Source organism: Heterodontus francisci, unplaced genomic scaffold (assembly GCF_036365525.1).
Source record: "Heterodontus francisci isolate sHetFra1 unplaced genomic scaffold, sHetFra1.hap1 HAP1_SCAFFOLD_823, whole genome shotgun sequence".
In the NCBI taxonomy this organism is placed as follows: domain Eukaryota; kingdom Metazoa; phylum Chordata; class Chondrichthyes; order Heterodontiformes; family Heterodontidae; genus Heterodontus; species Heterodontus francisci.
Window position 1 is genome coordinate 245,066 of NW_027141437.1, and position 14,013 is coordinate 259,078.

General features: G+C 51.9%; 1 protein-coding gene across 1 annotated transcript; it reads left to right on the forward strand.

The window, feature by feature from the left end:
- The first annotated feature begins 846 nt into the window (after window positions 1-846).
- Window positions 847-4,813, forward strand: pus3 (pseudouridylate synthase 3). The gene is made up of 4 exons (XM_068027234.1): window positions 847-1,554; window positions 2,121-2,665; window positions 3,610-3,800; window positions 4,250-4,813. Exons 1-4 carry the CDS (start codon window positions 958-960, stop codon window positions 4,561-4,563), a joined length of 1,647 nt encoding a protein of 548 aa, XP_067883335.1. The 5' UTR covers window positions 847-957; the 3' UTR covers window positions 4,564-4,813.
- Window positions 4,814-14,013: the final 9,200 nt, after the last annotated feature.

The following is a 14,013-nucleotide window of genomic DNA, read 5'->3' on the forward strand; positions in this document are numbered from 1 at the left end:
GCTGTGGGTGATTAAATGGGTGTAGAGTCAGTGATAGGGGAGAGTGGACATGGACTGTGGGTGATTAAATGGGTGTCGAGTCAGTGATAGGGGAGAGTGGACATGGACTGTGGGTGATTAAATGGGTGTAGAGTCAGTGATAGGGGAGAGTGGACATGGGCTGTGGGTGATTAAATGGGTGTAGAGTCAGTGATAGGGGAGAGTGGACATGGGCTGTGGGTGATTAAATGGGTGTAGAGTCAGTGATAGGGGAGAGTGGACATGGACTGTGGGTGATTAAATGGGTGTAGAGTCAGTGATAGGGGAGAGTGGACATGGGCTGTGGGTGATTAAATGGGTGTAGAGTCAGTGATAGGGGAGAGTGGACATGGGCTGTGGGTGATTAAATGGGTGTAGAGTCTGTGATAGGGGAGAGTGGACATGGGCTGTGGGTGATTAAATGGGTGTAGAGTCAGTGACAGGGGAGAGTGGACATGGGCTGTGGGTGATTAAATGGGTGTAGAGTCAGTGATAGGGGAGAGTGGACATGGGCTGTGGGTGATTAAATGGGTGTAGAGTCTGTGATAGGGGAGAGTGGACATGGGCTGTGGGTGATTAAATGGGTGTAGAGTCAGTGATAGGGGAGAGTGGACATGGGCTGTGGGTGATTAAATGGGTGGAGAGTCAGTGATAGAGGAGAATGGACATGGGCTGTGGGTGATTAAATGGGTGTAGAGTCAGTGATAGGGGAGAGTGGACATGGGCTGTGGGTGATTAAATGGGTGGGGAATGTCCATGTGGGGGACTGTTTGCAGGAAGGAAGCATTATGGAGGCGGACCGGAAGTGGCGTTAAGTGGACCGGAGGATGGTGTGCAGTGGGGACCGGAAGCAGTATGGCGGCGGTATGTTTGCCGTCGGAGGCAGTTTGAATGGATTCCGTGCCTTTGATCCGGAGTTTATTTAGCGGATAAAGTTAGATGGCGTCGCCGGCGGCCGAGTCGGCTCTCGTTTCCCCGGGCGGAGGTCTTAATGGCGGAGCCGCCCAGTCTCCGCCTGGCGGAGGTCCCCACGGCGGAGCCGCCCAACAGCCACCTGGCGGAGGTCCCCACGGCGGAGCCGCCCAACAGCCCCCTGGCGGAGGTCCCCACGGCGGAGCCGCCCAGCGCCCGCCTTTCGGAGGTCCCCACGGCGGAGTCAGCCAGTGCCCGCCTGGCGCAGGTCCCCACGGCGGAGCCCCACCGTTTTCCTCCGGCGGGGACCCCCCGGGGGCCGGGGAGCCCCGGCCACGACCCCCGCCCCGGCCCCCTCCCCCTCCCGACCCCCTGCCCCGCCCCAAGCCCCCCCGCCGGCAGCGGCCCTTCGACTTCAGCCAGCACGGCCGGCGCCACGTGGCGCTGAGGCTGGCCTACCTGGGCTGGGGCTACCGGGGCTTCGCCAGCCAGGAGAACACGGGCAACACGGTGGAGGAGAAGCTCTTCGAGGCCCTGGTCAAGACCCGGCTGCTGGAGAGCAGGCAGACGGCCAACTACCACCGGAGCGGCCGCACGGACAAGGGGGTCAGCGCCTTCGGACAGGTGAGGGGGGTTAGGGGAGCGGCAATGAGGGGGATTTGCTCTCGCTTCAAGACTGGGAGGAGTGGCAAACGGTGAGGATGAGACGAACTGCCTGCAACGGGACACAGAGATCGGTGGACAGAGAGGTGGCAGATGCAGTTTAACACTGACGCGTGTGAGGTGACGCACGTTGGAATTGGGAGAGGCGTTATAGACATAACGGCACAGTTCGAAAGAGCGTGCCGGGACAGAGGGACCCCCGGGGGTTACGTGCGGGGATGGGGGGGCATTTTAGTTACATGGGGGGGGGGGGCGGGGGAACACAGTTTGTAGGTTTTGGGTTAAGAGATACAGGGGACGGGGAATGTGAGGGTAATGAGCTGGAACTCGCTGCCTTCCGAGGGCGCTGGAAACGGAGAGGGGTGAGCGATTTCGAAAGAAATTGGACGGGCAGTTGAGGGAAAGAAACACGCAGGGTTGCGGGGGATTGAGCGGGGTGGGTGGGGGGGGGGGGGTGGGGGGTGGAGGGGGCGAATGGCCTCCTGCCGCGAGCCGTAGTGACCCTGATTTCGCTGCTTTCCCCGCAGGTGATCTCCTTGGACCTGCGGTCAAAGGTCGGGGCGGGGCCGGGGGTGGCGCCCCCAGAGGCGGGCGAGGAGCTCCGCTACACCCACATGCTGAACCGGGTGCTGCCGCCGGACATCCGGGCTCTGGCCTGGGCGCCGGTCGGGCCGGGCTTCAGCGCCCGCTTCAGCTGCCTGCACCGCACCTACCGCTACTACTTCCCGGCCTCGGGCCTGGACGTGCGGCTCATGGGCGCGGCCGCCCGCCGCTTTGAGGGCGCGCACGACTTCCGCAACCTCTGCAAGATGGACGTGGCCAACGGCGTGCTGAACTTCCGCCGCACGGTGCTGAGGGCCAGGGTGGGGCCGGTCCGGGGCCAGGGCGAGGCGGGCGCCCCCCCCACCCCGTACGACATGTGCCAGTTCGAGGTGCAGGGCCAGGCCTTCCTGTACCACCAGGTCCGCTGCATGGCGGCCGTCCTGCTGCTGATTGGCCAGCACCTCGAGGAGCCGGAGGTCATCGACGAGCTGCTCGACGTGGAGAGGAATCCTCGGAAACCGCAGTACAGGTCAGTTTCCGCCTCCTCCTCCTCCCTGCGCCTCTGAGGTCTGACAGGAGCAGGAGTCGGCCACTCAGCCCTCTCCTCTGCCAGTTGCCATTTTCTAGGGTGAGATGGAAGGGTTTTTTTCCCCCCGGTTGGGTAAGGAATGGGAGTGACATGGATGGCCAGTACAGGCAGGATGGGCTGAATGGCCTTGCCCTGTGCCTTATTGGTTATATAGTGAGAGCTTATCCGCTGACCCTCCGACAGTGCGGCACTCCCTCAGTACTGACCCTCCGACAGTGCGGAGCTCCCTCAGTACTGACCCTCCGACAGTGCGGAGCTTCCTCAGTACTGACCCTCCGACAGTGCGGAGCTTCCTCAGTACTGACCCTCCGATAGTGCGGCACTCCCTCAGTACTGACCCTCCGACAGTGCGGCACTCCCTCAGTACTGACCCTCCGACAGTGCGGAGCTTCCTCAGTACTGACCCTCCGATAGTGTGACACTCCCTCAGTACTGACCCTCCGACAGTGCGGCACTCCCTCAGTACTGACCCTCCGACAGTGCGGAGCTTCCTCAGTACTGACCCTCCGACAGTGCGGCACTCCCTCAGTACTGACCCTCCGATAGTGTGACACTCCCTCAGTACTGACCCTCCGACAGTGCGGCGCTCCCTCAGTATTGACCCTCCGAAAGTGCGGCGCTCCCTCGGTACTGACCCTCCGACAGTGTGACACTCCCTCAGTACTGACCCTCCGACAGTGCGGAGCTCCCTCAGTACTGACCCTCCGACAGTGCGGTACTCCCTCAGTACTGACCCTCCGACAGTGTGGTGCTCCCTCAGTACTGACCCTCCGACAGTGCGGAGCTTCCTCAGTACTGACCCTCCGACAGTGCGGAGCTCCCTCATATTTATACAATATAGTTTTCGATCATGTCTCTTTTTCTTCTCCCCCCTCCCCCCTCAGTATGGCAGTCGATTATCCGCTGGTGTTGTACGATTGCGCCTATGAAAACCTGGAGTGGATCTTCGACGCGGAGGCCCACACCTTCACCTTGGCCCATCTGCAGGCGATGTGGACAAGTCAAGCCATCAAAACCCGCATCCTGTTCAGCATGCTCCAGGGACTGGGCCAGGCCCCCAGCGACCAGGCACCAGGTAGATAAAACACCGGCGGTCGGCCGGAACTGGAGTACTGCGTTCACTCGCGGTCGCCACACTCCTGCGGAAGGAGGTCGAGGCTTTGCAGAGGGCGCGGAGGAGATTGACGGGAATGGACCCCGGGGATTGAGGGACTTCACTTAACGCGGAGAGACAGGGAGAGGCTGGGATCGTTCTCCGAAGAGCAGAGAAGGTTAAGATGAGATTTAATCGGGGCGTTTTAAAATCAGGAAGGGGTTTCGCCGGAATAAATAATGAGGATTGTTTGGATAGATGTTTCAAAGGCCCAATGGCTTACTCTTGTGCTGGACACGGGCTGGTGGTCTTTGCGTACCATCAGCTCCCAGCCATGCAGAAGTGACCGGACGGCTGGGTTTCGTGGCGTTGGAGACACGGAGGCGGAGATCGGCGCCCAATCACGTTGCTTTCCCTTGTCTTTTTTGCAGAGGACGGGCCGGGCGCCCTGCTGGGCTGGGCCCACGCCCAGCCCCCGATGAGCCGCCAGGCGGACGAGCTGCTGGAGGGTGTCAGGCCCCGGCAGTACAAGAGGCTGATGGAGAGGCAGACCTGCGAGGGGCTGGAGTCACGCATCCGTCACTACGCCAAGAGGGGGCGCATCGAGCTGCCCGAGGCCCTGCGGGAGGAGGAGGAGGAGGAGGTGGAGGGGCGGCGGGACCCCGAGGAAACTGGCACGGGAAGCGCTGGGGGCGGGGCCCCGAACCGGGGTGGTGCCAAAGAGCAGCGGGCGCGGCAACGCTGAATGAGAGACTCCGGAGGGCGTGGGCACCTGACGAGGTTCCGACTGGGCACCACGGACCCCCGCCCCCCCCCCCTTCGTGGTGGCATGGCGGGACGACGAGGAAGGACTGCAGACGGAGGGCGACGTTTGATGAAGGAGGTTTCTGGCACGAGAGGAGAGCGCAGCGACTGTGCCCCAGAGCTGTGGGACAAAGAGCAGAACAATTTCCAAATAAACAGTATCAAAGGAATAAATTACATCTCTCAAAGCAGTCAGTCTTTCCGATCCTCACTCAATCATTTAGTCGGAGTCAAAGACCCCACACCCCTAACTGTAACACTGATATATCCCACACCCCTCACTGTAACACTCTGATATATCCCACACCCCTCACTGTAACACACTGATATATCCCACACCCCTAACTGTAACACACTGATATATCCCACATCCCTCACTGTAACACTCTGATATACCCCACACCCCCTCACTGTAACACTCTGATATATCCCACACCCCTCACTGTAACACTCTGATATATCCCACACCCCTAACTGTAACACTCTGATATATCCCACACCCCTAACTGTAACACTGATATATCCCACATCCCTCACTGTAACACTCTGATATACCCCACACCCCCTCACTGTAACACTCTGATATATCCCACACCCCTCACTGTAACACTCTGATATATCCCACACCCCTCACTGTAACACTCTGATATATCCCACACCCCTAACTGTAACACTGATATATCCCACACCCCTAACTGTAACACTCTGATATATCCCACACCCCTCACTGTAACACACTGATATATCCCACACCCCTAACTGTAACACACTGATATATCCCACATCCCTCACTGTAACACTCTGATATATCCCACACCCCTCACTGTAACACACTGATATATCCCACACCCCTAACTGTAACACTCTGATATATCCCACACCCCTCACTGTAACACTGAGATATCCCACACCCCTCACTGTAACACTGATATATCCCACACCCCTCACTGTAACACTCTGATATATCCCACACCCCTCACTGTAACACACTGATATATCCCACACCCCTAACTGTAACACTCTGATATATCTCACACCCCCTCACTGTAACACTCTGATATATCCCACACCCCTCACTGTAACACTCTGATATATCTCACACCCCCTCACTGGAACACTCTGATATATCCCACACCCCTCACTGTAACACTCTGATATATCCCACACCCCCTCACTGTAACACTCTGATATATCCCACACCCCTAACTGTAACACTCTGATATATCCCACACCCCTCACTGTAACACTCTGATATATCCCACACCCCTCACTGTAACACTCTGATATATCCCACACCCCTCACTGTAACACTCTGATATATCCCACACCCCTAACTGTAACACTCTGATATATCCCACACCCCTCACTGTAACACTCTGATATATCCCACACCCCTCACTGTAACACTCTGATATATCCCACACCCCTAACTGTAACACTCTGATATATCCCACACCCCTAACTGTAACACTCTGATATATCCCACACCCCTCACTGTAACACTCTGATATATCCCACACCCCTCACTGTAACACTCTGATATATCCCACACCCCTCACTGTAACACTGAGATATCCCACACCCCTCACTGTAACACTGATATATCCCACACCCCCTCACTGGAACACTGATATATCCCACACCCCTAACTGTAACACTCTGATATATCCCACACCCCTAACTGTAACACTCTGATATATCCCACACCCCTAACTGTAACACTCTGATATATCCCACACCCCTCACTGTAACACTCTGATATATCCCACACCCCTAACTGTAACACTCTGATATATCCCACACCCCTCACTGTAACACTCTGATATATCCCACACCCCTCACTGTCACACTGATATATCCCACACCCCTAACTGTAACACTCTGATATATCCCACACCCCTAACTGTAACACTGATATATCCCACACCCCTCACTGTAACACTCTGATATATCCCACACCCCCTCACTGTAACACTCTGATATATCCCACACCCCTCACTGTCACACTGATATATCCCACACCCCTAACTGTAACACTCTGATATATCCCACACCCCCTCACTGTAACACTGATATATCCCACACCCCTAACTGTAACACTCTGATATATCCCACACAATCTCACTGGAACACTCTGATATATCCCACACCCCTCACTGTAACACTGATATATCCCACACCCCTCACTGTAACACTCTGATATATCCCACACCCCTAACTGTAACACTCTGATATATCCCACACCCCCTCACTGTAACACTCTGATATATCCCACACCCCTCACTGTCACACTGATATATCCCACACCCCTAACTGTAACACTCTGATATATCCCACACCCCTAACTGTAACACTGATATATCCCACACCCCTCACTGTAACACTCTGATATATCCCACACCCCCTCACTGTAACACTCTGATATATCCCACACCCCTCACTGTCACACTGATATATCCCACACCCCTAACTGTAACACTCTGATATATCCCACACCCCCTCACTGTAACACTGATATATCCCACACCCCTAACTGTAACACTCTGATATATCCCACACAATCTCACTGGAACACTCTGATATATCCCACACCCCTCACTGTAACACTGATATATCCCACACCCCTCACTGTAACACTCTGATATATCCCACACCCCTAACTGTAACACTCTGATATATCCCACACCCCTAACTGTAACACTCTGATATATCCCACACCCCTCACTGTAACACTCTGATATATCCCACACCCCTAACTGTAACACTCTGATATATCCCACACCTCTCACTGTAACACTGATATATCCCACACCCCGAACTGTAACACTCTGATATGTCCCACACCCCTCACTGTAACACTCTGATATATCCCACACCCCTCACTGTAACACTGATATATCCCACACCCCTAACTGTAACACTGATATATCCCACACCCCTCACTGTAACACTGATATATCCCACACCCCTAACTGTAACACTGATATATCCCACACCCCCTCACTGTAACACTCTGATATATCCCACACCCCGAACTGTAACACTCTGATATGTCCCACACCCCTCACTGTAACACTCTGATATATCCCACACCCCCTCACTGTAACACTCTGATATATCCCACACCCCGAACTGTAACACTCTGATATATCCCACACCCCTAACTGTAACACTCTGATATATCCCACACCCCTAACTGTAACACTCTGATATATCCCACACCCATCACTGTAACACTCTGATATATCCCACACCCCTAACTGTAACACTCTGATATATCCCACACCTCTCACTGTAACACTGATATATCCCACACCCCGAACTGTAACACTCTGATATGTCCCACACCCCTCACTGTAACACTCTGATATATCCCACACCCCTCACTGTAACACTGATATATCCCACACCCCTAACTGTAACACTGATATATCCCACACCCCTCACTGTAACACTGATATATCCCACACCCCTAACTGTAACACTGATATATCCCACACCCCCTCACTGTAACACTCTGATATATCCCACACCCCGAACTGTAACACTCTGATATGTCCCACACCCCTCACTGTAACACTCTGATATATCCCACACCCCCTCACTGTAACACTCTGATATATCCCACACCCCTCACTGTAACATTCTGATATATCCCACACCCCTCACTGTAACACACTGATATATCCCACACCCCTCACTGGAACACTGATATATCCCACACCCCTAACTGTAACACTCTGATATATCCCACACCCCTCACTGTAACACTGATATATCCCACACCCCTCACTGTAACACTCTGATATACCCCACACCGCTCACTGTAACACTGATATATCCCACACCCCTAACTGTAACACTCTGATATATCCCACACCCCTAACTGTAACACTCTGATATATCCCACACCCCTCACTGTAACACTCTGATATATCCCACACCCCTAACTGTAACACTCTGATATATCCCACACCCCTCACTGTAACACTCTGATATATCCCACACCCCTAACTGTAACACACTGATATATCCCACACCCCTAACTGTAACACTCTGATATATCCCACACCCCTCACTGTAACACTCTGATATATCCCACACCCCTAACTGTAACACTCTGATATATCCCACACCCCTCACTGTAACACTCTGATATATCCCACACCCCCTCACTGTAACACTGATATATCCCACACCCCTAACTGTAACACTCTGATATATCCCACACCCCTAACTGTAACACTCTGATATATCCCACACCCCTCACTGTAACACTCTGATATATCCCACACCCCTCACTGTAACACTCTGATATATCCCACACCCCTCACTGTAACACACTGATAATCCCACACCCCTCACTGTAACACTCTGATATATCCCACACCCCCTCACTGTAACACACTGATATATCCCACACCCCTCACTGTAACACTCTGATATATCCCACACCCCTAACTGTAACACTCTGATATATCCCACACCCCTCACTGTAACACTCTGATATATCCCACACCCCTCACTGTAACACTCTGATATATCCCACACCCCTCGCTGTAACACTGATATATCCCACACCCCTCACTGTAACACACTGATATATCCCACACCCCTCACTGTAACACTCTGATATATCCCACACCCCTAACTGTAACACTCTGATATATCCCACACCCCTCACTGTAACACTTTGATATATCCCACACCCCTCACTGTAACACTCTGATATATCCCACACCCCTCGCTGTAACACTGATATATCCCACACCCCTCACTGTAACACACTGATATATCCCACACCCCTCACTGTAACACTCTGATATATCCCACACCCCTCGCTGTAACACTGATATATCCCACACCCCTCACTGTAACACACTGATATATCCCACACCCCTCACTGTAACACTCTGATATCCCACACCCCTAACTGTAACACTCTGATATATCCCACACCCCTAACTGTAACACTCTGATATATCCCACACCCCTCACTGTAACACTCTGATATATCCCACACCCCTCACTGTAACACTCTGATATATCCCACACCCCTCACTGTAACACTCTGATATATCCCACACCCCTAACTGTAACACTCTGATATATCCCACACCCCTCACTGTAACACTCTGATATATCCCACACCCCTAACTGTAACACTCTGATATATCCCACACCCCTCACTGTAACACTCTGATATATCCCACACCCCTCACTGTAACACTCTGATATACCCCACTCCCCTCACTGTAACACTGATATATCCCACACCCCTCACTGTAACACTCTGATATATCCCACACCCCCTCACTGTAACACTCTGATATATCCCACACCCCCTCACCGTCACACTCTGATATATCCCACACCCCTCACTGTAACACTGATATATCCCACACCCCCTCACTGTAACACTCTGATATATCCCACACCCCTCACTGTAACACTGATATATCCCACACCCCCTCACTGTAACACTGATATATCCCACACCCCCTCACTGTAACACTCTGATATATCCCACACCCCTCACTGTCACACTCTGATATATCCCACACCCCTCACTGTAACACTGATATATCCCACACCCCCTCACTGTAACACTGATATATCCCACACCCCCTCACTGTAACACTCTGATATATCCCACACCCCTCACTGTCACACTCTGATATATCCCACACCCCTCAGTGTAACACTGATATATCCCACACTCCTCACTGTAACACTGATATATCCCACACCCCCTCACTGTAACACTGATATATCCCACACCCCCTCACTGTAACACTCTGATATATCCCACACCCCCTCACTGTAACACTCTGATATACCCCACTCCCCTCACTGTAACACTGATATATCCCACACCCCTCACTGTAACACTCTGATATATCCCACACCCCTAACTGTAACACTCTGATATATCCCACACCCCTCACTGTAACACTCTGATATATCTCACACCCCTCACTGTAACACTGATATATCCCACACCCCTCACTGTCACACTCTGATATATCCCACACCCCCTCACGGTAACACTCTGATATATCCCACACCCCCTCACTGTAACACACTGATATATCCCACACCCCTCACTGTAACACTCTGATATATCCCACACCCCTCACTGTAACACTCTGATATATCCCACACCCCCTCACTGTAACACTGATATATCCCACACACCCTCACTGTAACACTCTGATATATCCCACACCCCCTCACCGTCACACTCTGATATATCCCACACCCCTCACTGTAACACTGATATATCCCACACCCCCTCACTGTAACACTCTGATATATCCCACACCCATCACTGTAACACTGATATATCCCACACCCCCTCACTGTAACACTCTGATATATCCCACACCCCTCACTGTCACACTCTGATATATCCCACACCCCTCACTGTAACACTGATATATCCCACACCCCCTCACTGTAACACTGATATATCCCAGCCCCTCACTGTAACACTCTGATATATCCCACACCCCTCACTGTCACACTCTGATATATCCCACACCCCTCAGTGTAACACTGATATATCCCACACTCCTCACTGTAACACTGATATATCCCACACCCCCTCACTGTAACACTCTGATATACCCCACTCCCCTCACTGTAACACTGATATATCCCACACCCCTCACTGTAACACTCTGATATGTCCCACACCCCCTCACTGTAACACTCTGATATATCCCACACCCCCTCAACGTCACACTCTGATATATCCCACACCCCTCACTGTAACACTGATATATCCCACACCCCCTCACTGTAACACTCTGATATATCCCACACCCCTCACTGTAACACTGATATATCCCACACCCCCTCACTGTAACACTGATATATCCCACACCCCCTCATTGTAACACTCTGACATATCCCACACCCCTCACTGTCACACTCTGATATATCCCACACCCCTCACTGTAACACTGATATATCCCACACCCCCTCACTGTAACACTGATATATCCCACACCCCCTCACTGTAACACTCTGATATATCCCACACCCCTCACTGTCACACTCTGATATATCCCACACCCCTCAGTGTAACACTGATATATCCCACACTCCTCACTGTAACACTGATATATCCCACACCCCCTCACTGTAACACTCTGATATATCCCACACCCCCTCACTGTAACACTCTGATATACCCCACTCCCCTCACTGTAACACTGATATATCCCACACCCCTCACTGTAACACTCTGATATATCCCACACCCCTAACTGTAACACTCTGATATATCCCACACCCCTCACTGTAACACTCTGATATATCTCACACCCCTCACTGTAACACTGATATATCCCACACCCCTCACTGTCACACTCTGATATATCCCACACCCCCTCACTGTAACACTCTGATATATCCCACACCCCCTCACTGGAACACACTGATATATCCCACACCCCTCACTGCAACACTCTGATATATCCCACACCCCTCACTGTAACACTCTGATATATCCCACACCCCTCACTGTCACACTGATATATCCCACACCCCTCACTGTAACACTGATATATCCCACACCCCTAACTGTAACACCCGGATATATCCCACACCCCTAACTGTAACACTGATATATCCCACACCCCCTCACTGTAACACTGATATATCCCACACCCCCTCACTGTAACACTCTGATATATCCCACACCCCCTCACTGTAACACTCTGATATACCCCACTCCCCTCACTGTAACACTGATATATCCCACACTCCTCACTGTAACACTGATATATCCCACACCCCCTCACTGTAACACTGATATAACCCACACTCCTCACTGTAACACTCTGATATATCCCACACCCCCTCACTGTAACACTCTGATATACCCCACTCCCCTCACTGTAACACTGATATATCCCACACTCCTCACTGTAACACTGATATATCCCTCACTCCTCAGTGTAACACTGATATATCCCACACTCCTCACTGTAACACTGATATATCCCACACCCCTCACTGTAACACTGATATATCCCACACCCCCTCTCTGTAACACTCTGATATATCCCACAACCCCTCACTGTAACACTCTGATATACCCCACTCCCCTCACTGTAACACTGATATATCCCACACTCCTCACTGTAACACTGATATACCCCACTCCCCTCACTGTAACAGTGATATATCCCACACCCCCTCACTGTAACACTGATATATCCCACACTCCTCACTGTACCACTGATATATCCCACACCCCCTCACTGTAACACTGATATATCCCACACCCCCTCACTGTAACACTGATATATCCCACACCCCTAACTGTAACACTCTGCTATATCCCACACCCCTAACTGTAACACTCTGATATATCCCACACCCCTAACTGTAACACTCTGCTATATCCCACACCCCTCACTGTAACACTCTGATATATCCCACACCCCTCACTGTAACACTCTGATATATCCCACAGCCCTCACTGTAACACTCTGATATATCCCACTCCCCCTCACTGTAACACTGATATATCCCACACCCCCTCACTGTAACACTGATATATCCCACACCCCTAACTGTAACACTCTGATATATCCCACACCCCTAACTGTAACACTGATATATCCCACACCCGCTCACTGTAACACTCTGATATATCCCACACCCCTCACTGTAACACTCTGATATATCCCACACCCCTAACTGTAACACTGATATATCCCACACCCCCTCACTGTAACACTCTGATATATCCCACACCCCTCACTGTAACACTCTGATATATCCCACACCCCCTCACTGTAACACTGATATATCCCACACCCCTCACTGTAACACTGATATATCCCACACCCCTAACTGTAACACTCTGATATATATCCCACACCCCTAACTGTAACACTGATATATCCCACACCCCTCACTGTAACACTCTGATATACCCCACACCCCTCACTGTAACACTCTGATATATCCCACACCCCTCACTGTAACACTCTGATATATCCCACACCCCCTCACTGTAACACTCTGATATATCCCACACCCCCTCACTGTAACACTCTGATATATCCCACACCCCCTCACTGTAACACACTGATATATCACACACCCCTCACTGTAACACTCTGATATATCCCACACCCCTCACTGTAACACTCTGATATATCCCACACCCCCTCACTGTAACACTGATATATCCCACACTCCTCACTGTAACACTCTGATATATCCCACACCCCCTCACTGTAACACTCTGATATATCCCACACCCCTCACTGTAACACTCTGATATATCCCACACCCCTCACTGTAACACTCTGATATATCCCACACCCCTCACTGTAACACTGATATATCCCACACCCCTCACTGTAAC

Coding starts and splice junctions, on each gene's coding strand:
- pus3 (XM_068027234.1), top strand. CDS start 958: ATGGCGTCGCCGGCGGCCGAGTCGGCTCTCGTTTCCCCGGGCGGAGGT. Junction 2,666..3,609: donor CCTCGGAAACCGCAGTACAG/GTCAGTTTCCGC, acceptor CTCCCCCCTCAG/TATGGCAGTCGATTATCCGC. Junction 3,801..4,249: donor CCCCAGCGACCAGGCACCAG/GTAGATAAAACA, acceptor TCTTTTTTGCAG/AGGACGGGCCGGGCGCCCTG.